We start from the raw sequence: 27,072 nt of genomic DNA, 5'->3' as shown, positions 1-27,072 counted from the left end.
AAGAGTTGAATGTTTACATATTGGAAGTCGCTTTGGATAAAAGCGTCTGCTAAATGAATAAATGTAAAATGTAAACATATGATGTAAATAAAAACAATATTATTAAAAAGGTTAACCATATTTTTCTCTCGAACTAATAAGATAAAAACATGACAAACACCATATATCGTTGCACACAATCCATATTTTATTAGTGGATTAATAAATCTAACATGGCGACTGTGAAACAGTTATTTTAATATTTTAACAGTTTAGTTCACATTTCTTCTTAATTTAACGACTGTATTGAGTCAAACTAACAGTCAACATTTATTTCATGTGAGCATATTTAATCCTGTTCCCTGTCAAATGTAAGGTTACCTTATGAGAAATACCAAATTCAAAACAAAGAACATTTGACTAAACTGTTCATGAATAAGTGAAAACTTTAAAGCTATCCATATAGTGTCTTTACTGGTAAGACTCAGACTTGAGATTGTGGATCTGGTGTGCTAGTATCAGCATTATAAAGTGCGGCAGTGATCTAACAGCAGCTCAGGGGTCAGGTTAGGTTAAGTGCATGAGAGACTGGCTGGCGATCATCCATCCTTTAGTTGTCACAAAACATCCCTGATCCAGAGACTGTATAAGGCTCTGCTTGCAAACAGATTAAGATCCACAACAAACTGACACCTCCAGTTCAGCTTGACACAAAGGCTCCAGGAACACGGGGTGACACGCTACAAGAGGACATTACGTGAGAAGAAACATGCCAAGTGGCATTCTGGGCGAAGAGTGGTAGTGAAACAATGTGCAACGTTGTAAAAAAATAAATAAAATAGATACGCAGACAGATAGAAACACTATAAGTATGCATGTTGTTAAATTGACCATGGTTAGAATACGAAGTATGTAATCCCTTTTTGACATCTTCATTGATTGTTTCAAGGCAAGTGCATTTGCAAAACTCCCACAACAAGTCCTTCACACACAATGGGCAAGTCCAGAGCAACAAACTACACATGCTGGCACAGTTGATCTGAAGGGGAGGCTGAGACACCATATCAAACACAAAGAACGTCCACATAAGCTGAACACCAGAACCCTTCTAACATACAAACACCACACAGACATGACATCACGCAACTGATAATACTGACCATGGACGAGTCTCAGCGGGGTTTCATCATGTGCATACAGTCTGTTGACCTCTAGATATCTGATACCTCCTGATAATGAGATCCCTTTTCTGTATCCAACAGATTTGCTTGTAAATGCTTGATTTCCTCTATGGAAAGGTCCTCCTCCTTGTGCTAAATGTCCATGGAGTTTTCTAGTTTCCCTTTCGAGGGTAGACTGACTGGTATAGAGGGGCTGGAGGATGTAGAGGGTACTCTGACTAGTGTAGAGGGGTTGGATGATGTAGAGGGTAGACTGGTGTAAAGAGACAGACTTTTTGGCAGGTAAAGCTCAAAAGTAAACCGTAACACTTCTATTATGTCAAACAGAAACCATTCATCTCACTCACATCCAACCCTCAAAAGGCCTGAGGATTCATATAAATTCCCCCTATCAACAGACAAATTCTTATTTTCTCTAACTTGGCAGTCCATAATATGTGTAACTGACCGACACACAGGAAAATAAAGACAGAAGAAAGGGTTAAACGTTGTACCACGTTTCAAACAGTATATTAAGAGGCTTTGCGGTTGACAGGAATCCCTTTTAGCTGAGGTAGAACAGAAAACACAGTTCCACAGTCAGCCTGTAATGGGCCTGTCCGAGATGTACGGTTCTGTGCAGAACAGTCTATAGACAGAAAGGCCAGCAAGTGGCTTTGGAGAGCCAGGGTCCCTGGGCCCAGTCAGAGCTCAGCCACTTCACCAAGAGAGAGAGAGAGAGAGAGAGAGAGAGACATGGCCTGTCTCAGCTGGAGGGAGGAACCCTCCCCAGCACAGGACCTTCAAGGAGACACCCCCCGGGGTATCTGCACGTTTCCCTGATCCCATCAGGTTCCACCTGGTTCCTCCTGGTTCTACCATTAGTTCTCCACCAAGGTTTTACCTGGCGTTGGGCCGGCTAGGCCGCTGCTTGGCGCTCTTGTCCTGGTGTTCCGACAGCCACTGGCGACAGATGCCCTGCATGACGGAGTCTCCGGCGCCCTCCGAGGCCTGGAGGACCTCCTGCACCAGGGGGCCGGCCCGCGACGCCTCCAGCTTCACCGCCTGCAGGTAGGCGGAGCGCAGCTTACTGCACTGCAGGTAGGCCTTGATCTGGGGGAAGGTGGACATAGACATAGATAAACAGATGTTGATTATAGGCACCTAAATCATTACCATGGGGAAATTGTGGAAAGTAGGGGGATTTAAGAGGGGGAATGTTTTTCATCAGCACTTTCTATGTTCATCTGTTTGTCTTTAGGCATGTATGGCTGCTTGTGTGGCTTTGGACAGAGGTGAAATGGATAACATGGAAAATGATGCGATGGAAAATGAGGTTGCGAGAAACGGATCGACCGGGGGCATACCTTGTTCTCTGGGCTTTTCGTTTCCAGAATGAGACTTTCCAACTCTTTAGCCTTAATGAAGGAGGGGGGGGGGGGGGGGGGAGAAAAATAAACGTGATCAGAACGATCCCTCTGAGATGCAGCAACGGGAGGACGAGGAGAGCGGAGACTCACGTCTGTGGGCCCCTTGTCGGCGATGGAGACACAACCCAGCACGATGGCGTCACAGTCGCTCTTGGTGGCAGTGCCCGACTCGCCGACGCACTTCAGCAGCTGTCGCACTGCCCCGTACTTTCGCTGGCGCACCAGCCTCTGGCCCGCACGCACGTACACCGCAAGCGCATCCAGCTGGAAGTCCTGGAGATGTCACAGGTAGAGAGGGCAGGACGTGAGGAGTAAACAGGAAATGAGGAGTGAACAGGAAGTGAGGAGTGAACAGGAAGTGAGGCAGATGACAGGAAGCGAGGAGAGGGAGGGAAGATTGTGTCCAACAAACCACAGAGAACAGGGCTGGGTTCTGTACCTGTACGACTCTGTATGCAATGCCGAATCCTTCCTCAATATTCTTCCCACCAAGCATCACCTGCAACAACAATTAATGTGTAATTTAAATCACTATGTTTATTAAAATGTCAAACTGTGTGTTCTGCCACATATCACAAACTTGATCGAGTTCACGACAGGTGAAGTCTATCATCTAAAACTGTGTGGTAAATACAGACCATTCCTTGCTCAAACAACTGAAATACTGTTAGAGCTATAGACTTCTAATCCATAATTGTCTGTACTTACTATATTGTGTGAATGTAACGTAAATGTGTAAATGTGCTATTTGAACATCGCTTTGAATAAAAACATCTGCTGAAGTGGATCCAATGTAAATTGTAAATGTGAAGAGCCTGCAGCCAACCTTGCAGGCCACGTCGATCTTCATGGTGCTGCCTCCAAACAGGGTGGATGGGGCCCCAGGGGTGCTGGCCGAGGCGCTGGTCTGGAGGGCAGCGGTCTGGGACGCGTTCTCACAGCGGTGCAGGAACCTGGTCACCTCCAGCTGGAGCTCAATGGTGTTCATGTGTCTGAAGAAGAAGCCCACACAAACGACTCGAATCTGGAGTGCATCTGTGTTGAGTTACTGGGGTGTTCATTCCAACCCATCCTCCCTCCCTCCCTTTCACTCACTCACTCTCTCTCTCTACATCGCACTCTCCCTCCCTCCTTCTGTTCTTCTCACGTTCCTTCCTCCTCCCTCACACATCACTGCATCTCCATTGGGGAGTCTGTGCCCCCCCCCTCACCTGGACACGTCACTGGAGGACATCTTCTTCCTGAATGAGTTGAGGGTGGACTTCCTGCGGCCGGCTCCGCGGGCCTGCTGCTCCTGCAGGAAGGTCTTCAGGTGCTCCTTGGCCCGGACCAGCCAGCGCTGCTGCTCGCCCAGCTGCAGGTAGGACTGGGCCCCACGGGTGAAGAAGCAGATGCACGTCATGGCTGCCCGCACGTGGTCCTGCCGGGGGGGGGGCGGGAGAGAAGGTGGGGAGAGATGGAGAGGAGGTAGGGAGAGAGAGAGAGGAGGTGGGGAGAGAGGGAGAGGAGAGTGGGGAGAGATGGAGAGGAGAGTGGGGAGAGATGGAGAGGAGAGTGGGGAGAGATGGAGAGGAGGTGGGGAGAGAGGGAGAGGAGGTGGGGAGAGAGGGAGAGGAGGTGGGGAGAGATGGAGAGGAGGTAGGGAGAGAGGGAGAGGAGGTGGGGAGAGAGGGAAAGGAGGTGGGGAGAGAGGGAGAGGAGAGTGGGGAGAGAGGGAGAGGAGGTGGGGAGAGAGGGAGAGGAGAGTGGGGAGAGAGGGAGAGGAGGTGGGGAGAGAGGGAGAGGAGGTGGGGAGAGAGGGAGAGGAGGTGGGGAGAGAGGGAGAGGAGGTGGGGAGAGATGGAGAGGAGGTAGGGAGAGAGGGAGAGGAGGTGGGGAGAGAGGGAGAGGAGGTGGGGAGAGAGGGAGAGGAGGTGGGGAGAGATGGAGAGGAGGTAGGGAGAGAGGGAGAGGAGGTGGGGAGAGAGGGAGAGGAGAGTGGGGAGAGAGGGAGAGGAGGTGGGGAGAGAGGGAGAGGAGGTGGGGAGAGAGGGAGAGGAGGTGGGGAGAGAGGGAGAGGAGGTGGGGAGAGAGGGAGAGGAGGTGGGGAGAGATGGAGAGGAGGTAGGGAGAGAGGGAGAGGAGGTGGGGAGAGAGGGAGAGGAGGTGGGGAGAGAGGGAGAAGAGGTGGGGAGAGAGGGAGAGGAGGTGGGGAGAGAGGGAGAGGAGGTGGGGAGAGATGGAGAGGAGGTAGGGAGAGAGGGAGAGGAGAGTGGGGAGAGAGGGAGAGGAGAGTGGGGAGAGAGGGAGAGGAGAGTGGGGAGAGAGGGAGAGGAGAGTGGGGAGAGAGGGAGAGGAGAGTGGGGAGAGAGGGAGAGGAGAGTGGGGAGAGAGGGAGAGGAGAGTGGGGAGAGAGGTAGAGGAGAGTGGGGAGAGATGGAGAGGAGGTAGGGAGAGGAGGTGGGGAAAGAGGGAGAGGAGGTGGGGAGAGAGGGAGAGGAGAGTGGGGAGAGATGGAGAGGAGAGTGGGGAGAGATGGAGAGGAGGTGGGGAGAGAGGGAGAGGAGGTGGGGAGAGAGGGAGAGGAGGTGGGGAGAGATGGAGAGGAGGTAGGGAGAGAGGGAGAGGAGGTGGGGAGAGAGGGAAAGGAGGTGGGGAGAGAGGGAGAGGAGAGTGGGGAGAGAGGGAGAGGAGGTGGGGAGAGAGGGAGAGGAGGTGGGGAGAGAGGGAGAGGAGAGTGGGGAGAGAGGGAGAGGAGGTGGGGAGAGAGGGAGAGGAGGTGGGGAGAGAGGGAGAGGAGGTGGGGAGAGAGGGAGAGGAGGTGGGGAGAGATGGAGAGGAGGTAGGGAGAGAGGGAGAGGAGGTGGGGAGAGAGGGAGAGGAGGTGGGGAGAGAGGGAGAAGAGGTGGGGAGAGAGGGAGAGGAGGTGGGGAGAGAGGGAGAGGAGGTGGGGAGAGATGGAGAGGAGGTAGGGAGAGAGGGAGAGGAGGTGGGGAGAGATGGAGAGGAGGTAGGGAGAGAGGGAGAGGAGAGTGGGGAGAGAGGGAGAGGAGAGTGGGGAGAGAGGGAGAGGAGAGTGGGGAGAGAGGGAGAGGAGAGTGGGGAGAGAGGGAGAGGAGAGAGGTAGAGGAGAGTGGGGAGAGATGGAGAGGAGGTAGGGAGAGAGGGAGAGGAGGTGGGGAGAGAGGGAGAGGAGGTGGGGAGAGAGGGAGAGGAGGTGGGGAGGAGAGTGGGGAGAGAGGGAGAGGAGGTGGGGAGGAGAGTGGGGATAGGGAGACATTCGGTATTGTGAGCATCTGCACCCTCAACACACAACAGGGAAGCGCAGAGAGGGGGCGCAGCTTTGGATGAAAGCGTCCGACAAGCGAATCGACCGTGCGAAGGAGTCGTGCAGACCCACCATCATGAACTGCTGCAGCTGGTACAGGGTGTGGAAGTGCCCTCGTCTCTGCAGCAGCTGGCAGGAGGCCATGAGGTAGCGTCCGCACGCCTCCTGGCCCGGGTCCAGCCCCTCCAGCAGGCCCTGCAGCGCCCCCAGCTGGCCGCGCTCCAGACTGGGCTGGAGGATCCCCTCCAGGAACACCTCCTCCGGACACTGCTGCTCTCACACACACACACACACACACACACACACGCAGGGTTACGGTCACACGCACAGAGGAGTCATTTGGACTGAAATGCTTGATTTCAAACTTCCCCAACAGAGCAAACAAGCAGATTAGAAGAACACACAAATATATAACATATTGAATTATGAATTACATGAATGAATAATTCTTATATTATTATATCATATTTGAAAAGAAGAGAACGATCAAATAGACTGATGCAGTATGTATATAGTACTGTACGTGATCTGAGTGGTGACCTTGAGCAGCAGGTGAGCCAGGGCCTCCCTCGTGTGACCGTGGCGCATGTAGAAGCTGACCAGGGCCAGGTGGGTGCCGTAGCTCAGCAGGTAGTGCAGGCTCTCCTGCAGCAGGGGGCTGAGCTGGGCCGGGAACTCTGGGCACTCCGGCGGCCCCGGCTCTGCCAGAGCCTCCTCCAGCTCCTGCAGGGACGCCAGGATGTCCTCGCTGGGGAGCTGACGCACACACGCGCACGAGCACACACCCACACACACATGCCGACCACACGCACGAGCACACACCCACACACACACATGCCGACCACACGCGCGTGCGCGCACACACACAGAGACAGGAGCGCACGCAAACACAAGGACAAACACCCCCAGACACCCACAAAAACCACGTGATTAGTCGAAATTGAAGGACAAAGGAGGAGAGGAAGAGACAATAACCACCATTACTCCCCCGGACACCAGGCTGAAGCTGAGGCTTATGTAACATGCCAGGGGTATGTTACATAAGCCTCCCGCAAATCAGCTCAGTCCATCAAAAGGACCTTTTGGTGTCCCGTTTTCTGCAAAAGGAGAACGTCTCCAAGGACGATCGCTCAAAGTCGGTAAACACAAAGCTAACTCTCCATGACGCGGCTCGACTACAGAACGGGCCAATCCATGATCTGCCAAGAAGAAAGCCGCTCAGGAACACTGCTGTGTTTTCAAGCCTCGAGGCGATGAATCTCCCTTTTCCTTTTCCTTGCCTCCTGGTCCCAGCAGAGCGGGAGAGCTAGCCTCTCCTGGCACGGAGACAGAGCCACTCTGAAGACCGCAGCTCTGTGTCCTGAGACCTGGAGCACCGATCTCTTCTCCGCCCGCTGAGGTCCGCCCCGACCTTCAGTCACTTACGTAACTGGTTCACACGGGAGGACAGGGACGCCCCTGTCCTCCCGCGGGAAGCTGACATGACCCCACACACGGCCGGGTGAGATGAGGGGGACCGCAGCGAGACGGTTCTCTGGATCAGACCACCCACGTTCTGTTCAAACTCAGCACTTACGATCCTCGACGTTCTGCCGTACTTACGACATCCACTACTTACGAGTCACTTTCGATTCAAACACATTCAAAGGAAATCACTGTTAAAGTTAACTGATCAAAGGTTAAGTGCATAATGTAAAAAAAAAGAATGCCAAATGAGGCATGGTATCTCCGCAACTTGTGTGGAAGGAGGGGGCTCTGTGAGGTACCGTGGTCAGAGCGGGTCGGACGGTGGACTCCAGGTGCTGGACGATCTCCTGCAGCAGGCGCGCGCCCAGGGTCAGCTGGTTCCGGTCCACGGGAACCTTCAGGCAGCGGGAGAACTTCTCCCGGGCCCCGGAGAGCTGCCCGGCCTTCAGGGAGGCCATGCCCCACGCGTGCCACACCCCCCCAGGGTCCAGACCGCTCTTAGTGGACACCTGCAGGAGCAGAGAGGCGGCGGTCTCACGGTGTGAACACAAACACACAGGCGCACACGCACTTTGACTTTCATGCAAACTCTAGCGTTTACACACACAGACACACATGCACAGACCGCATACAGACACAACCTAACATGCATAAATACACATAACACACACACACACACCTCTACAGCTAGCTGGTAGTGCTCAGCCTCCAGCAGCTGGTTGCGCAGGCGCGTGACGGCGGAGGTCTCCAGGATGTCGTCCAGCGAGGGGATGTCCTTGTAGTTCGCAGCCACCAGGATCTTCAGCACGTCCACTTTACTGATGTAGCTGCGCACAGAGGAACGCGGCTCAGGAACCCGCACGGGGGAACACAGCAGGAACCACACGTGGCCCGCAGAACGGGGCCCGGCAGAACGTCACCAGTCCTCACCTGTCGCAGAGGGCCAGATCCTGGCTGCGTCCGACGGTGACGAACATGAGCTTGGCGCTGAAGATCAGCTGGCGCATGATGTCTGTGAGCAGGCGGGCGTCCACCTCGGGGCTGGTCAGCTGGCGGGACAGGGAGCGGCAGTGAGCGATCAGCTGGTGGCCGCAAGCCATTTGGTCGCTGTGGAGGGAGAGGATGGCCACACACAGGGACGCGCTGGGAGCCTGGAGGGGGGGGGGGAGTGGAGAAGAGGAGGATGAAGGAGGGGGATGGGAAGTCAGTTGGATTGGGGGAGAGACCGGAAGTTGGAGAGAAGGAGAGACAGGAAGAGTAGGGGCCAGGTCAGTCTGGTGATGTCATTCATCAAGGACATGGACACTGGCTAGCTTGCTTGATACACCTGCTTCAGTATGATTTACAATACACACACTGAATCTGAATACAGTATGGTCAGTCTGCTACAAAGAAGCTCAAAGCCCTGGTCTCAGAACCAGACCTGTTCAGAGTAGAACCCTAGTAGAACCAGACCTGCTCATAGTAGAACTCGCTATGCAGCTGCAGGTTCTCTGCAGGGTCGGTGCTGAGGCGGAACATTCTGTGGTGGACCTCGGGCAGCTGCAGCCCCTCCTCCACTCCCCCCCCTGGAGACACGGGGCTGCCTGTTACTGCTTCACCACGGGGGGTGGGGGGAGAGGAAAGAGAAAGAGACACAGAGTGAAAGAGAGAGAGAGAGAGAGAGAGAGAGAGAGAGAGAGATAGAGATAGAGATAGAGATAGAGAGAGAGAGAGAGAGAGAGAGAGAGAGAGAGAGAGAGAGAGAGAGAGAGAGAGAGAGAGAGAGAGAGAGAGAGAGAGAGAGAGAGAGAGAGAGAGAGAGAGAGAGAGAGAGTCATTTAAACAACTCCCTGGAACAGAGCCGATTCATAAAGCACTCAGCACATTATTTATTATTAGAGGTGAGATGACACGGTTACACTTCAGGAGTCCCAGAACATGCAGTGTGGAAAGAAAACCTGACCAGACGCCGGTTAGAAGAAGAAGTGTTTACCTTCAGCCTCCTCCAGCTCCTCATCCAAACTAGGGAGAAGAAACACAACAACAGAAATCAAGAGTCGTAACACACCACAGCGACACACATGAGGTACAGGGGTAGAGCAACTGGCAGCAGATTAAGTTCAAATCCATCAATAAGCATCCGCTAGATGAAGGCGTTATTACGTCTGACCGGGTCTGCGAGGCGGGGGTGTGAAGGGACCTACTCTGGGTGGAAGAAGGTGTAACACTGGTCACACACTCGCACTTCCTCCTCCGTACATCCCTCCACGGGCATCCTGCGCCCAGAGCACGCCTGGCACACCAGACGACCGCACCTGCGACAGTGGTGCCGCCGGTTAAACTGACAAGGAGGAGAGGGAGGAGGAGTAGAGGGAGGAGAGGGAAGAGGAGGAGGAGAGGGAAGAGGAGGAGGAGGAGGAGAGGGAAAAGGAGGAGGAGGAGAGGGAAGGGGAGGAGGAGAGGGAAGAGGAGGAGGAGGAGAGGGAAGGGTAGGAGGAGAGGGAAGAGGAGGAGGAGGAGGAGGAGAGGGAAGGGGAGGGGGAGGAGGAGGAGGAGGAGAGGGAAAAGGAGGAGGAGGAGAGGGAAGAGGAGGAGGAGAGGGAAGAGAAATTGGGGGGGGAAATAGGAGAAGAGGGAAGACAAAATAGGAGGAGAGGCAAAAACAGGAGGACAAAAGAAAGCAAGAACACAAAACATTAACTCCATTAACTTGAATCTCAGTGCTTTCTAGTCTCCGGCTGGCGTCGTCTCCCAGGTGACTCACCATGGTGAACCTCTCACGCTGACACACCATGCAGACGTGCTGCTGGGGGTCGGGCACCCAGTCTCTGCGGGCGGGGGGCTTGTCAGGGGGCTGGAACTGGGCTGGGGAGCGCTGCCTCCTGCCGGCAGAGCCCTGCTCCTTGCCTCGGTCGGAGGAGGAGGAGGAGGGCGTGTGCATGGGTGTGCTGCCTGAAATCCACCCAGAGCAACACAGCACTGTTTAACACTTCAGAACATGCTCAGATACTATCACATGTGTAAATACTATTAAAACATTTCAAATACTACACCGTGGTACAAAATAGTACTAAACAAACATAATACTAAAACACATCTTCCGATATTAAACGTTACACAATATTTCGATGTTTAAAACACAATTAAATGGCCGAACATGCTCAATGTAAAAATGAATCTTAAAATGCTATAAAATAGTATCAAAATGTTCAGGTACAATTGAGCTGGAAGTACAGCAGCTGTGTGGATAGCAGTATCTGGTGCTGTCTCACCTGAGGAGGAGGTGGGGGACTCTCTCCGGGGGGAGGGGGGGCAGCTGTCCAGGGCAGGACACTGGGACAGGGCCTCCTGCAGGCTGATGACTGAGTCTGGGGGGGGCAGAGAAAGGGGATCATCATAGCACCTGTAGCTTAGACTCCACCTGTATGAGTCCCTACCAGACCCAGAGTGCCAACTAGACTCCACCTGTATGACCGAGTTAGATTAACAGATAACAGTGTTAATCTGTTAATCTAGATTATAATCTAGTGCATAACAGTGCACTAGATTAACAGGCAGAGTGTACTAGATTAACAGGCAGAGTACTAGGCCTGAGCGTGACTTCCCTCAGGCTGGTGTTAGTCCTATGACAGATGGAGGGTCCTAGCCAGGCCTCACCTGAGCGTGACCTCTCTCGGGGGGCGTAGGGGAAGTCCAGTGCCTTGCAGGCGTACTGGGCCAGGAGCCGGTCCACGTCCCCGGGGCCCAGGCCCGCCTCCTGGCCCAGCAGAGGGGGGCGGAGGGTGCGGAGCGCCAGCTGGACCCAGTCCACCTTCAGGTTCATCAGCAGCTGCTCCAGCATGAGCAGGGGCTCCGCCAGCAGGTGGAAGTAGTCCTGCCTGGTCGACTGGGGCAGGGTCAGCAGCACCTGGAGGGGGGGGGGGGATGGTGAGGGAGGGTGGAGGAAGAGAGATGGGGGAGATGGAGAACATGGAAGGGTATGTGGAAGATGGTGAGGGGGGGATAGAGAGAGATTGGGTGAGAGATGGGGGAGATGGAGGAGGGAGAGAGATGTACCAACTTGAGCTTTTCTTCACTTTTGAGTCCGGATTACGGATGGAAAAAGACGCAATATTTTGAAACGACGCACTAGTGCCTAGTTAGCGTAGGACTGACCTTGGAGCCCAGGTGCAGGGCGTGAATGTGGCGCTGGCGGGCCGGAGACACTAGGCTCTGGAAGTGTAGCGTCAGGTAGTCGGACAGGAAGTGACCAGCAGCCAATCCGGGGCGTCGGTCCAGGGCTCTCTCACACACCTCCAGGCCCAGGGTGTCTGACAGGCCCTCGAGTAGCTGGACACAGGAGCACGGTCTCTGACAACACGCTCTCACTGCACATGCTGATACATGTACCTGTACATGTTTCCCAGTAGCTACTGGGCAGGTTTTAGAAACATCTGTGCTCTGATTGGTCATAGGTGCAATCTACACACCCATATGAACCAGACAATGTACCTTCCTCATCTGTACCCAGCTCTGCTCTCCTCTCACCTGGTAGGCCTGCTGTGTGTGTCCCTGCTCCAGCAGGTGCAGCAGGTGTTCTGTCCTCAGCTGCAGGGTCAGCTGCTCCGACCCTGAATACATCTGCAGCCAGCGGTCACACAGGGAGAACTCCTGCAGGACACACATACACACACACACACACATCGGATACACACACACGTCAGATACACACACACACACGTCAGATACACACACACACACACGTCAGATACACACACACACACACGTCAGATACACACACACACACAGATGTCATATACACACACGTCAGATACACACACACACACACAGATGCATCAGAGAAGTGGGTAACAGAGCACTGGCACCCACCCTGGCCGCCAGCATCATAGCCAGCACAGATTCAGGGTCCTGTTTCGATGACGACCTCACATCCTGCCACGTTGCCCATGGCAACGGGGGATGCAGGTTCAACATCTGAAGGGAGGCAACAGTAGAAGAGGTTAACATAACACTTAACAGGTCACATTCAAAGTCTGTTTCCAGATAGTCTACATATGTATATGGTCTTAGAGATAACGTACTGCATTTACATTACATATGCTATATATTTTCTTAATATAACAGATGCTTTTATCCAAAGCAACATATAAAGTACATAGACATGAGAAGTACCAAATGATAGACTTCCAGCTCGCTCTTGCGGAGCTCCAGGTCGTTCCTCAGGGCTGGGGGCAGGTGGGTCTCGTTCAGGCAGAACTCCAGCAGGTCCAGGCAGCCGTCCAGGGGCCACAGCTGGAGGCCCTGCAGGGCCACACGGCCCCTCAGACCAGGGTCCTGCACACGGAGCAGCTGCACCACGCCACCAGCCCCGTCTGGACACACAGACATGGAGGGAGAGAGAGATGGAGGGAGAGAGAGATGAGAGAGAGAGAGAGAGAGAGAGAGAGAGAGAGAGAGAGAGAGAGAGAGAGAGAGAGAGAGAGAGAGAGAGAGAGAGAGAGAGAGAGAGAGAGAGAGAGAGAGAGAGAGAGAGAGAGATGGAATTAGCAGGAGCCATAAATTACGTTGGACAGGGAATTACAACGGGAATGAGATTATGGAGGTTACGTTTACATGTTAATAAAACATTTATTTAACTTTTTCTATTGAATATTATGATTTATGGCACCAAGTTTATTAATATCAAGTCAAAGTTGCTCACAATTCTACATGATTTTCACATGCCTTACATGCTTTATCTTACCTGTGATAAGATTGATTGCTTTGTTTACTGAGTTATGCAATTTATCTTAGGTACTTCTCTGTGATTAAAGTGTAAAATCCGGAAAAGTTAAATTCCATCTAGATGCAACTGATTGCAACTGCAATTCTGACTTTAGACTATTAAACAAGAATTCATGCTATTTGTTTCAAATGGAAAGAAATACACTAATTTTAATAGGAATTATTTTTTCTCTGTCTACCCCAACCCTATATTTCAATCCCGTATTCAATACTGTCCCGCCTCGTTGCCACGGTGATGACAGGTCCTCTCACCCTCCAGTGCGGCACAAGCCAGCAGGCGGTCCCTCAGCGCCCCCTCCTGGACGTCCAGCCTGTACAGCTCCAGCAGGCTGAGGGCCCGGCGCAGCTCCCCCGAGGACAGAGCCTGCTGGAAGGCCTGGGCCGCCACCGCCTGCGCCCCACCCGGCTGGAGCCCCGACAGCAGCAGGCCCGCCAGGGGCTTCCCACAGAGGGTGGCGCCCAGCCCCGCCTCCTCCCCCACGGGCAGCTCCCCCAGCACAGGCTGGGCCATGGTCTGGAGGTAGGCCCGCAGGATGGGGAACTCTCTCAGCAGGCTGTCCGCTTCCCGGGAGATCTGCTCGGCGTCCAGCGCCACCTCTTTACGCCCGCTGAAGTAGGAAGAGAACCCAGACCAGCCGGACGGAGGTGCCCGGGCAGCCCCGCGCCCCCGGCTGGCGCTCAGGCACGCCAGCGCAGCCAGGAGAGGGGAGCGGGACTTCAGGAAGGACAGGGAGGACGGCGTGAGGAGGAACGGGGAGGAGGAGGAGGGGGCTGGAGTGGAGGAGAGGGGTGGGGAGGAGGACAGGCTGGTAGGGGAGGCCGTGATCTCCTCTGGTGAGGACTCAGACCCAGAGCTGGCGTCTGACGGGGCCTCTGCCAGGCCCAGCATGGTCAGGTGTTCCTGGGCGTGCTGGGTGAGGAGCTCTTCCAGGCTGGCCGCCCCGAACACGGCCCTGTCGCCCGGGCCGCCCTCGCCGGTCTCCCCTCCGGCCCCGGGGCCCCAAGACCAGACGGGCAGGGCCTCACAGCAGCGCTCCAGCACCACCTGTTGGACGCTCAGACGAAGGCCCTCCTGCTGCAGCAGAGACAGCAGCCTGGAGACACACACACACGCAATCACAGACACACACACACACGCAATCACAGACACACACATAAATGGTAAGATACACATATAAAATAAAGTTGTACTCATATTGCCATTTTTTGCGAGCAGTGTTACTCAGGGCTTCACAGCTGTCCACAGACCAGCACACAACATTCCACCTAAACCCTCAGAGATTCCAACAGAAATTACGAGAAGGAGGCAACCACAGAAACACATAATGAACTATGAACTCATGACTGTCCCGTCTCTGCCCCCAGGCCTGCTGTGGTAAAGAGTTAATCACTAGAAATTTCTATTCAATTCACTGATCTGTGTTAGGGGTCGATGCTAATGACTAGAGTATGACGGGCTTAACAGGGTGTTGTTTAGTTTCTGGAGAAGGGACTGAATTAACCCTATCGAGGTTTCTTCCATTTCTTCTCTCTCTTTTTGGGGAGTTTTTCCATTTTTGTTCTCTGGGGTTTTAGGTTGGTTATTGGTGCTGATAGTGACTTATCTTCTACAAAGGGCTATCCCATTAAGGCCTGATAGGACTGGATTTGTGTCTCCTACCTGTCAGGGGAAACCTGCCTCTCAAACAGCAGGTGAGACAGCAGCTGGGAGGGAGCCTGCAGGAGAACCAGGAGGGGGTTCCCCAGCTTCACCTCCACGCTCTGGTCTGAGAGGGGGAGAGGAGAGGAGAGAGGAGGGGAGGAGGAGAGGAGGAGAGGGAGAAGCAGTTAGATCCAGCCTCCTGTCTAGACCAAGACTTTCCAACCGTGTGCCAGGAGTTCTACATTCCTGTAGGCATCTCTCCAGGAGCAGGGTTGAAGTTTAAACCTACAGGAGGGCATTCCTCCGGGAGGGACCACTCACCCTCGGAGCCCAGGCTGCGCACCAGCACGGACGTCAGCACGTTGACGTAGTCCAGGAAGCTGCGCATGTAGTCGGGCCTGGCGGGGACGCCGTCGGGCTCGAAGGGGCACAGCTGGTCCAGGGAGCGCAGCAGCTGCTTCATGGCGGTGCGTACCGGGTGGGCGTCCAGCTCCGAGGGCCTCAGGCCGGCCTGCTCCACCAGCGCCGCCAGCACGGCCCCGCCCACACAGGCCTCCGCTACGGACCAATCGGACGGGAGAGACACCTGGTGTTAGCATACCACCAGACATGCAACCACTATATACTTCTACACAGCTAATCAGGCGATCATTATATAATATTATAACATTGGACAGAGAACACATCATATATTATGATTTATAGTTAGACAGAAAACACATTATTCTATACAGTTACACACCTATACTTACACTTTAAGTTTTTTTATATTAAATGTTAAATGAATTCATATTAATATCACTACTGCTGAAGATGAGCCCTGTGACTAGACATGCAGGGATCCTTCCCTAAGGATGGAGGGTTCTGGAGCGTTCAGAGGGTGCAGGGCTGACCTGGGGCGTCGGTGGCCGAGGCCAGGGGAGGCAGGGTGAGCTCCAGGCGCTGGGAAAGGCCGAGCCAGCCCGCGATGCCCTCCTCACTCAGGACCGGGTGGCAGCTCAGTAGAGCCTCCTGGATGGAGCAGCCGAATGGACCCGCCACCACCTGCTCTTCTCCGGAACCTTCTACACATGGAGAGACTGGTTAGACACTCTGGTCTCTCCAGAACCTTCTACACATGGAGGAGAGCCTTTGACTCTGGTATCTCCTTTCCAACAATTGTCAGGTAGGATGTTTGATCTTGACCCCTACCATGCCCCCCCCCACACACACACACACAACCCAGTGACTACATCAAAATGTATGAAACAGACATGAGGACCAGTATATATCCTACAGTTTAGACCCAAACAAGGAGGACACTTTACATACAAGGTTACAATAACAACCTCATCATGGAATATGTTGCAGAATGTTTTAAATCTCAGGGAACTAATATCACTGACTACTTTTAAATCTCGAATGAAAGAAATAGAGGCAGGTTCCCTAATATGTAAATGTTTCTTAAATTAACTCTACGTCACTGTTGCTTAGCTCTTAGCTTTTGTTTCTTTTAACTTGTCTTGTTCTGTGTTTTTCTGTCTGTAACTCTGTGTTTTTTATGCTGCTGCCTGTCTTGGCCAGGTCTCCCTCGAAAAAGAGATTTTAATATCAATGGGACTTCCTGGTTAAATAAAGGTTAAATAAAATTTTTTAAAAAATTAAAAATAAAGCTGTTGCTCTAGGTATTGCTGTGTAGTTGCATTATTCAGGGTTCGTACAGATACTGTATGAAATTCCAGGACTTTCAAGGACTACAAGCAGAGATCTCATGTATCAAACATATACTTCATTTACTTTAAATTGATCCTTATTAAAGCTACAAATGTTATTCAATCAAGAGCAGCGAGTGATTTTCTCTTTTTCTTTTGTTCTTTGATTAACATTAATGAGACGGACAGCAGTGGGTTTATTAGACGGCTGTCTCTTTAAGACCTGACGCACATGTCGTGGATCTGACACAATTCCGGTTGTCTTCCAGCTCTTCACCTTCATTTAAGACTTTGAAACTCATTTAAGACTGTGCTTACGAGGATACTCGCCAACAATTGTCATTTTGACCATTTTCTGTTTCGTCCTCAAGTAGGCCTAATCAATACGGTACTGGCACGCAGTGTCTGAGAAGAAGCGGCTTTCCTCTCGGTGTGTGTGTGAGTCGGGTGTGTGTGCAAAGAATGCCGCTTCAGACATTGCTTCTTCAGAACCTAATTGATTTCTACTTTGGCTCTTATCGTGCTTGAAAAACATTTAAATGAATTGAGAGCATGATCATATGCTTTAACGCATACCAAAGAATGCCAGAAAAAAACTGATGGTGCTTTAATTAAATTAGCAGGAGGGGGGGGGTGGGCTGAGGAATTAATTTTGAGCGAAAAGACTGTATTTATGTTTTTTTTTTTAAATGAACACTTCAAAATTACTTAGTAAATTCATATAAATTGTCTTTAAATAATTCAAGCACTTTTCAAGTACCTCGTCATTAATATGACTAAGTCAAATTCAAGTACTTCAAGCACTTTAAGCACCTTGTATGAACCCTGATTAATGTAGCCTTAATGTAAAGTGTCACAGTTCAACACTCTACAAGTGAAGTCTTTGTTTCACCTGTCATGGCTGGGCCCTTGTTGCTGGCTGCGTGATTCAGGATCTTGCTGAACTGCTGCAGGACCATGGGGAAGCCCCGGACGCCCTCAGGGTGAGGCACTCTGGGATCCACTCTCAGCCCTGAGGAGGGCAGAGGTCAGAGGTTAGGGTTAGGGTCAGACGGGGAAATTGCCCCAGTCACTCCCCGGTTCGACGTTACAAAGGGAGAGAGAATTGACCTCACCTCGGGCCTCTAGGCTGCAGCCCAGCCTCCTCTCAGCCGTGTCCAGCAGCTGGCGGGAGGTTTTCCAGAGCTGGCAGTGGCAGCAGGCCAGGTCGAAGGCGGCCACGGCTGGGGGGCTGAGCTCCTCCAGCAGGGGCAGCAGGCGGGGGCAGGGCCCGGGGGGCAGGCCCAGCCAGTAGCCCTCCTCCAGGCAGGGGACCGGGTGGGCCGTGGTGCTGAGCAGACGCTCACCCACGTCTGAGATGGAGTAAAAGGCCATGCCTGTAGAGACAGAGGCGCACACACACACAGAAACACACATAGACAGTTTCAATACCACCTATCATGAGTGTCTTTCCCCTGCATGGTTCCCCTCCCCCTGACAGGGTTGTGGCACGGTACCTACCGGCTGCAGCCGCGCTGCCGATGGCCTGCAAGGTGGAGCGCCCACTGCTCCCCAGGCGGCTCCTCCCACTTGCTGCGGCCCCCACCGCTCCCAGCCCCTCCGACGAGGATGACGAGGACGACAGCGACTGGTTCTCGATCTTCTGCTCCACGCGGCCCAGCTCCACCAGAACCTCCTTGTAGCGCTCCATGAAGACCAGCTCACCGCAGCAGGACGACCCCTCCAGGGCGAACATGGTGGCCACCTTCACAGGAAGAGAGAAGGGGCTCTTAGTTGTATGCCATCGCTTAGTTCACTTTTTTTCTTTTTTTTTTTACAGCAGCAGATATTCTACCATATTCTCCCTAAAAATGTCACAACTGTTCATGCCAACACGACCAGTTATGCTAAACTGGTGCAAACGTTATCGGTCAACCCTACCAGTCCTGTTAACATTATCAGTCCTGCTAGCCTGGTGCTAACATTACCAGTCCTGCTAGCCTGGTGCTAACATTATCAGTCCTGCTAGCCTGGTGCTAACATTGCCAGTCGTGCTAGCCTGGTGCTAACATTGCCAGTCGTGCTAGCCTGGTGCTAAAATTATCAGTCCCGCTAACCTGGTGCTAACACAACCAGTCCTGCTAGACTGGTGCTAACATTGCCAGTCCTGCTAGCCTGGTGCTAACATTACCAGTTGTGCTAACCTCATGGGCCTCCATGAAGTTCCCCCGACGGATGCAGGAGACGAGCAGAGACTCAGGGGGGGACAGCATGGCAGGGACCAGCCAGCTGTGGGCACCGCTACACACACTCTCCTCCTTCTCCACGCACCCCGGCCCGGCCACACAGCCGTCTGACAGAACATTCACATTCAGTTATTATTTAATTCACAATGATTATTTCTTCAATTTCACAACAACATTTTCATCTCACATTATCTAAAATACCACATCATCATAAATCAACACAACATGAATATAACACGACACATTGAATGACATTAAAAACATACTGTTATAATTTACGGTATTATCATGATAACATTTGATCATATCCTTCTTTCATGACAGCCACTGAGGAGACAACAGTGATGAAGAAGAACACACTGACAAGTGATAATAATATTAATAAAAATAATATTTAAAAAAAAACACAGTTTGATGTGTTGATATTCAGCCGTCTTAGTGATGCTGGTTTGGCCGTGACAGAGCCAGTTGTGTTTGAGGTACCTGAGGTGCTGGGGCTCAGCTCCCTGTTGAGGTGCTCTGTGGAGGACGGGTGCCTCCCGGGCCTCCTGCGCCTCCTCAGGGAGGAGCGGCTGCTGCCCTGCCCTTCAAGGGGGGCAGGGCGCGGGCCGGCCTTGGCCTGGGGGGGCCTGTCTGGGGCTGGGGACGACAACAGGGCCTCATCACACTCGCACCCTCATGACCCGTGTACGCATTGACATTCACACACTTTGAACGCACACACATTCATACACTGTACACACATTCATACACTGTGAACAAACTGTGATCACACTGACATCCTGTGTACAGACTGACATTCACACCTACTAACCGCGTCGTTTCACATGTCACGTACCAGACCCAGCTCGAACCCTGCCCACAGACACCACACTCCAACTATCTCCCAGTCTGGTGTCGCTCACCACTGTCAGTCTCTCAGTCTGCTGTCAATCACCACCAGTCTCCACTCTCCTGTGACTCACCCCTGCCAGCGGTCTGGTTGCTGGTGATGATCTGTAGCCTCCACTGTGCCTCGGCCGTGTGCTTGGAGAGTCTCTGCAGACGCGCTCCGAATGTCTCGGCTGTCACCGAGCAGCCCAGGCCCTCCGCCACCTCGGCCTGCTCCTGGCCCGCCCGCTGGTCCAAAACACATACACCCTCCAGCCCCTCCCGCAGCAGCTTCAGGAAACCCTCCATCGCTGGCACGTCCACCAGGAAGCCTGGGCAACCCCGGGTCAAGTGGCCCAGGTCCAGGCAGCCGTGCTGGGCCGCAGACGGGAAATCTGGCTCCCACCTTTCCCTGGAGTCGCCCTCTTGGGTGGCCATTTTGGTTTTGGCTCCTCCAGTGCCATTTTTCCCCACTTCCTTGCTCCCCAGAGCTTGCAAACCTTCTGCTGGCACGCCAGGTCCGGTCGGGGTCTCCTTCTGGTTCTGTGGAGTGAAGTCGGTGCTGGAGAGGAAGAGGAGGGAGAAGATGTTCTCCAGGAGCTCCAGGCGGAACATGGCAGGCAGGGCCTCCAGGTAAAGCTGGCACTCAGACAGGAAGTGCTGGAACTGTGCCAAACAGCCTGGACAAGGAAGTGAAAGAAACAAAAAATAACTAACCACAGCAAGACAAACAGGTGCAATGAAATGAAATGAAACCAATGTGGGATTGGTTCAAGACTTGGCGGTACCTTCTGAGGGAGCTGCAGGCTGGAGTTGGCCCTCAGTTGACTCGGGGAACTGGGGCGAGCCCTTGCAATCCAAACAGGTGCCGGACCTGTGAGCGTTCACACAGAGGGCATACAGGGCGTACTTCATGGCGCAGAACCCCTGGAACAGAACAACGTTCCTCTGGGCGGCCAGTCTGGGGGCAACCAAGGTGTCCGTTTCCTCTGGAAGGGGAGAAGGAAAGAACCGGTCACCAAAGAGAATCAACCGAGACATACTAGAACCACCAGTCTCCAGAGAATCAACAGAAATCTATTCGAAGTTAACAGAGATTTTTGAGGATTTCTAGAGATGTGAGAGTTTCTAGAGAGATGTCAGAAGACGAGAGGAGACGGCAGGTGGGGGGCGAGGAGAGCAGACCTGCTCCCGAGGGCGTGGGCTGCAGCAGCTCCAGGACCCTGCGCTCCTCGTAGCGGGCCAGGGGGGTTAGGGACAGGAGGACGTGCAGGGCGGAGTGGGTGTCCAGCGAGTGCAGCTGGGAGAGCACAGCCTCCTGAGGGATCCCTCTGCTCCCACACAGACGCACACAGGAGAGAAAGAGGCTGAGGATTAGCTGCATTAACACCAGAAACAACTAGGATCTCTCTGATATCACACAGCAACAGGGAAGAGGAACAGGATTTGTAGCATCTACGATAACACTGCAGTGTTTCCCCTAGGTTTACAGCTTTTGGGGGGGGGGGGGGGGTGGCGATGTAGAGAGCAAGCTATAGACCTGTTTTATAGGAAAGGTAACCTTAAATGACTTATTTTGTGATCTGGCGCTATATAAAAAAATATATATATACACGTATATATTATTATTTTTTATTATTTTTTTTATTAACTTGACCTTCCGGGGGGGCGGGGGGTGCCTTTGGGGGGCGGGGCGCCCCCCTAATATATTGGTAGGGGAAACACTGTACTGAAAAACTCCAGAACATCATTGTTTTGGAAATCCCTTAAAAAGAGATAGAGCATGGACTCACGGCTTGTTCAGAACACACCACTGGAGGACCCTGAGCTGGGAGGACAGCACGTCTGCAAACTCCTTCAGGACAGAGTCGCTGGCCAGGGCCTGAGAACAGACATCCCAGCCAAGACATGAGACATGGACATGGGGAAGTGGTCTGACCACAAGGGTAAAGCAACATGGGGGCATTGGGAAATTGACTCAGGCAGGCAAGGGGCCTGGGGAATGGGGCTTGGGGACTCTGGACAAGGGTCTGGCCCCACCTGGTTGTGGTGGAGGATGGAGAGCAAGGTGTGAGCTGAGTCCAGACTCTGGCACTGTGTCCAGGCCAGCAGCAGTAGTAGGCGGGACAGGGGCTGGAACTCCCCCCTCAGCAGGTCCTGCAGCCTGGGGAAGTCCTCTCGTCGGACCAAGTCCAGAGCTGTGACCTGGAGCAGGGGACCACTGGCTTTACAGGAGTCTTTTATGTACATGCTTTATCCAATATAGTTAAAGATCCTGTAAAGTAAATTCCATGTTTTGCTTCTAAGTACATTATATACGTGTGAAATGAGTTCCTGAGAGCATGTGCAAAGCGCTAAAACTTTGTCACACTGAAATGTGGAGTTAATCAACTCCCCACCTCCATCAGAGACACTGACTGTCTCTCCACCTTCAAGAAAAGGCTCAAGACGCACTTGTTCTGGGAGTACAACGGTACTTAGGAATGGTTCGCTTGACCCGATGTTAGTTTCCTCAAGGATCACAATGACTCTTGCTTAGAGACTTGTTGCTCTTGTGGTTAGTGGTAACTTATTTAAATTGTTGTACTCGCTGTGATATATTGTTTTTATTATTGTTGCTTGCTATTTCCACGGGTACACTTGCACTTATAGCGGTTCATGTTGTTTAATTGTAACTTGTTTAACTACATGCTCTTATGGTTCTTCCCTTTGGCACTTACTTTGGTTGTTCACAATGTGTGCTTCATGTTTTGGCTACTCGCGATGTTTTGTGGCTATCTTGTTGTTATGATCAGTGACCTATGCACTTTGTAAAGCTCTCTCTTGGAAGTCGCTTTGGATAAAAGCGTCTGCTAAATGAATAAATGTAAAATGTAAATGTAAACCGAAGAACAGTTTCTCTTCCGTTTTCAGATCAGGTTTTAATGGGCGGAGCCAAAAAATGCCCTATCTACGTCATTTCGCCCTATCTACGTCAGATCACTGAATGGCTCCTCCTGCTGTACTGTTATTGTAGCCTACATCAGCTAGCTAGCTAGCTTCAGGATGTCTCCCACCACCCGCAACTGCATCTTCCCTGGATGCAAGAACTCCAGCTGCGCTGCAACGCCATTTATGTTCACTATTGATAATGAAAGGAAAAATAGGTGGATTGATTTTGTGAAGAGCCACGCTCATGGAAAGCTTCGGATAAACTCCAACAGCCGCCTCTGCACTGACCATTTCACGGCGGACAGTTTTAACATGGACCAGAGACAGACGGGGTTCACCAACACACGGCTTCTCTTGCAGCGCGGAACCGTACCGAGCATCGCCCCTCCGGCCGTTCATCCTCCTGTCGCACCTGGACCATCCACCGCCGCCAGCAGTTCATCACTCAGTTCTGTGTGCTTGTTATAATTATACTAGATAACATTTCCAGAGGTATCTCTGCTATGAGTTAGTGCAAACCGCTAAATTGATATTACGCTACTCGGTGTAGAATGATGGTATTTTGGTGAAATGGTAGCTAATGTGTTAGAAGTAGCCTACATTTACATTTAGTCATTTAGCAGACGCTCTTATCCTAGTCTAGTTGGAGAGCTCACTGTCTGCTGTCTCTGGTGTTCAGTTTTACTGTTACAGCTCAGGGGAACATTTAATTTATATGCATCTGTATGTTTCACTTATTGAACAAATACATTCTAATTCTATACTGTTTCGTTCGGCTTTACATAGCGTCCATTATCTGGGTCGGAGGTAGGCACTAGGCAGCGAGGGGCGGAGCTTCAGCTCCTTCAGGCGACACGCCCCCCCAGTCTCAAGCAGAGAAGACTGCTGATTTTTTCACGATTTCAAAGCCTAATTTAACATACTTGTCGGTGTTATTTTTTCATTCGAATTTGGATGGGTAGTTAATAACACATTATTCTGTGGTGTGGCGAACTTAATACTCGTTTCCAGGTCCACTTTACAGGATCTTTAATATTCACAGCTTATTATATTTTGTATCATATATTTTATTTCTTGTTTATTGTATTTATATATTTTATAATGTTTATAGGAATGTTATCTCACATAGGTGTACGATTATATTTATATTATTTATTTATTTAACTAAGATATAGAGTATTATAGGATTTAGGTTAGACCGCTAGGTAGAAGTCAAGAGGAACAAGAGAAAGAATCCCAATGTACATGTCTTTGTTCCAACTGATAATAAGACTTTAAATCTGAAACTTGAAACTCATAACAGGTATAAATGGAGCCTTATCTGGTCCCTAGGTCTGAAACTCTGCTGCCCCTCTCTCTTGGAAGTCGCTTTGGATAAAAGCATCTGCTGAATGAATAAATGTAACAGACAGACAGGAACTTACCAACACCTGCTCCAGGAAGTGCTTGCCACTGCTCAGACACTCAAAATAAATGGTTTTCCATGCTGATGGACGATCACCGTGGCAACATAAGCTGAGGAGGAGCTTCTCTGCTTCAGGAAGGTCCTCTGAGGTGTGGAGGGAAATTATGGGATGGAAAGATTATGTAATAAGATTTAAGAGCGTTATCTTAGTCTCAGTGTTAAAAGGGTAGGGAGGAAACTTAAGTTTTATCCTGTTATGATAATCAACAACTTGCAAAGCTGTCGCAACCACAGGAGCTCAATACTGAAGTGTGACAGAAAGCGCTGACATTAAGCGTTGGGAACGACTGTCACACCATCAAAACCCACTTCCTCATTCGCCACAGCTGCGTGACCCCACGAGGGCTGTCACACTGCAGTCAGCATTGGTTAATCATCTATTCTGCGTGAGCCCGGGGTCTCACCGTGTGTGGCGGGCGCATTGCGGAGCAGGCGGTCTCGCTGCAGCCGGAGGGCAGTGGAGCAGTAGAGGGAGAGTGCGGTGTGGCTGTGCGGCCTGAACAGCGAGCTGAGGACCCGCTCCTCGCGCAGGGGTCCGTTCCTGGCCGCCCAGAGGGCCTCGCATAGCGCCTCCATCTGGGCCCCGCCTCCCTGCTCCGAGGGGGTCGGCATCAGAGCCAGCAGGGAGCAGACCTCCTCCGCCCAGCCCTCTCTCTTCTCCGGCTTCCCAACTCTGGCTGTCAGGTAGCGGATGAAGGTATGGGAGGGGTCCCCGTGGGCCCGGGCCTCGCCCAGAGGCCCCTGGAGGGCCAGGGCGAGGGCCCGGGCCAGTCTTGGCCTCTTCCTCTCCAGTAAGGCCTCCAGGCATGACACCACCCCAGCGCCCAGACCACACTCCGTCCCTGACGCCTCGGGTCCCTTTCTCTCCGACTGGCTGTCTAAGAACGCCGTGTGCAATTCCTGAAAGATAAGAGAGAAAGAGGGGGAAAAATTAGGAAGATGATTTCAAAAGGCTTCTGGTTGTGACAAGTTGGAAGTAGCACATGGCTCACTCCATAGTCTTATAAACTCCTATTATCCAGAGTATCCTGTTGTTAGTCTGTGTTTATTGAAGGAAAAGGGAGCACCTTGAGAGTGGCGTCTGGAACGTCGTCTCCCAGCTCCTCCAGCAGCAACAGGAACTCCAGCTCTGTCCTGATCTTCACTGGAACCTGCACGCAACCATGGAGGAGGAGGGCCACTGTGGTTGTTACTACAGCAAGGTTTCCATTGTGTTCAAAGGTCAAAAATAAAAACTACCCCTCACACCTTTCTCACTCCCTCCTCTCTCCTCCCTCCCTCCCTCCCTCTCACCCCCCCCCCTCACCCCATACCTCCCCACCCCCTCACACCCACAGCATACCTGATCTTTTGTCCATGTCTCCAAAACCTGGAGCCAAAGCCAAGCCAGCCGGTGAGGACTGCCCATTGTCTCCCATCTAGAGGCAAAGCAAATACACTGTGAGAAGGCATCGGCATCCCCTCACTTGTCGAGCACGTCACTCAAAACATAGACGCACAGAGGATACCAGACGCAAGGGCGGACAATAACATGGTCTTATCGTGTGAAACACCAAACAACTGTTGACACTGCTGGTTTATGTGGGAGACAAGCCTGCAGGGAGGAATGAATGTAAATACAAAACAATGCGCATTCTCACGGCACAGCTTTGCACTGCTACACAGCTTCCGTAAGGGTTTGTAAACAGACATCAGTAACTCACGCCAGAAGGTAGGGATGGCAGACGATGGCCTTGACTATATCCCGTAGCTGTTCTGAGAGTCCTCCGGAAGATGAAGAAGAACAGAGTTCTCCAGAAGGAGAAGAAGAGAGACCTCCAGAGGAGGCAGCCAGCTGGGGAACACAGGCCGCAGCCAGCTCCCACTCCCCATGATGAAGGCAGCGGGTGAAGTAACCCAGCAGGTCCTGGAGGGAGCTCTCTGCCTCTCGGCCCCAGGGGTGCATGACTGCTGTCTGGGGAGTCACTCACTCACTGCACACAGCAGGTATCAAGCCTTCCCCAAAACAATGCTTTGTCACGGACAGTCTTGATCTTGCATCATCTAAAACGTATACAAAACAGAAGAATACTTTACATGTTTCTAACGGTGTGAATAAAACCTTACGCCTCCAATAACAATACAACGTCCACAAATATCGACATTTTGATTGTTTCCTTGAAATTGATTGAGACAGAACACAGTTCCACAGTTAACAAACACGCTACCCAAAGAGCAACGGTCGGACGAGGATAGATAAAGATTGAATGAGCATGTCTAGCTCATTCAAGGAGTTGATAGTGTTGGTAAACATAGCGATTCATACGTGCAACTAGTTAGACTGACTAGTTTACAAGCTGTCAACAACAGGCGCGTATCTAAATCTGTAACTTAATAACAGAAATTTAAAATACGCTAGCATTAAGGAAACATTTAATTGAAAGTCGCCAACTACAGTAGCTGACAGCCAGCAATGACAAAGACGTATACGTCAAGTAACTCCAGGACCAACAGCTACTAGCTAACCTAGCTAGCTGCTCTAGCTAGTGAGATAATTATCAGGGACAGGCAGTACAAAACTAATTTCCATGCTGACAGTTGATGCAAAATCCGCCAAATACATACCTCGCCAGTTACAATAAGAACACTACTATAATACACGTACTTAATCTTTGTCAAAGTGCATCTATCGTCTTTCTTGTCCCTTTATTCGTCTATATCGAACTGTTTAGTTCAGCGCTTCAGACATGCCAAGGATGGTCATATGACGAGCTCAGCTGATTCAACCGCTGGTTGGTTCAAAGGTTGACAGATCTGCTCGTGGGCGTGCGCGTTCCAATTATAGCGCAAAACGGAATGGCTGAAACTTGAAATAAAAATGAGCTAAGCCAAATGCAATGTAAAAATGTTTATATTATTCTGTTCAGAAATCTCCTAAAGTCCTTTGGAAATTACCAAAAGAATATTTTAAAAAAAGGTGTGGTTTCCAGCTGTCAATGTTTTTCCCCTTTCAACGTACACATGAAATTAGACATAAAGACCATAAAAATTGAAACATTTTTTTTTTTTTACTTTCTTTTTCTCTGTCTATCCCTCTTTGTACCAGACACTGCCAAATTTGGCAGGATCCTGTCTCTATGACAACGTACAGGCGGGGTCT

General features: G+C 51.7%; 1 protein-coding gene across 6 annotated transcripts; it reads right to left on the bottom strand.

Annotated features, from left to right (window-relative positions):
• Positions 1-164: 164 nt before the first annotated feature.
• Positions 165-26,716, bottom strand: zfyve26 (zinc finger, FYVE domain containing 26). 6 transcript variants are annotated; one of them, XM_062468954.1, is made up of 41 exons: positions 26,578-26,716; positions 25,637-25,976; positions 25,276-25,351; positions 25,001-25,084; positions 24,338-24,833; positions 23,893-24,017; positions 21,578-21,742; positions 21,331-21,419; positions 20,723-20,868; positions 20,326-20,526; positions 19,633-20,217; positions 19,151-19,306; positions 18,626-18,774; positions 17,943-18,186; positions 17,558-17,818; positions 17,335-17,454; positions 15,645-15,815; positions 15,073-15,309; positions 14,770-14,875; positions 13,362-14,203; positions 12,498-12,697; positions 12,195-12,299; positions 11,853-11,975; positions 11,481-11,654; positions 10,983-11,232; positions 10,598-10,693; positions 10,090-10,304; positions 9,530-9,666; positions 9,319-9,347; positions 8,799-8,938; positions 8,274-8,494; positions 8,023-8,170; positions 7,643-7,852; positions 6,417-6,632; positions 5,949-6,146; positions 3,781-3,989; positions 3,396-3,561; positions 3,009-3,068; positions 2,660-2,842; positions 2,507-2,557; positions 165-2,252 (listed from the first exon to the last, which is right to left on the bottom strand). In XM_062468954.1, the coding sequence occupies exons 2-41, from the start codon at positions 25,876-25,878 to the stop codon at positions 2,040-2,042; spliced, it is 7,839 nt and encodes a 2,612-aa protein (XP_062324938.1). In that variant the 5' UTR covers positions 25,879-25,976; positions 26,578-26,716; the 3' UTR covers positions 165-2,039. The 6 variants fall into 6 exon arrangements, with proteins under 6 accessions (XP_062324938.1, XP_062324941.1, XP_062324942.1 ...); XM_062468957.1 differs by having other exon boundaries at positions 8,799-8,935; XM_062468958.1 differs by having other exon boundaries at positions 10,090-10,277.
• Between the last annotated feature and the right edge of the window lie 356 nt (positions 26,717-27,072).

This window comes from Osmerus eperlanus, chromosome 9 (assembly GCF_963692335.1).
Source record: "Osmerus eperlanus chromosome 9, fOsmEpe2.1, whole genome shotgun sequence".
NCBI lineage: Eukaryota > Metazoa > Chordata > Actinopteri > Osmeriformes > Osmeridae > Osmerus > Osmerus eperlanus.
Note: the sequence above shows the minus strand (reverse complement) of the source record. Positions and strands in the feature narration are given on the sequence as shown.

Coding starts and splice junctions, on each gene's coding strand:
- zfyve26 (XM_062468954.1), bottom strand. CDS start 25,878: ATGCACCCCTGGGGCCGAGAGGCAGAGAGCTCCCTCCAGGACCTGCTG. Junction 21,420..21,577: donor CCATCCTCCACCACAACCAG/GTGGGGCCAGAC, acceptor GTCTGTTCTCAG/GCCCTGGCCAGCGACTCTGT. Junction 19,307..19,632: donor CAACCAGACCGCTGGCAGGG/GTGAGTCACAGG, acceptor TGTCGTCCCCAG/CCCCAGACAGGCCCCCCCAG.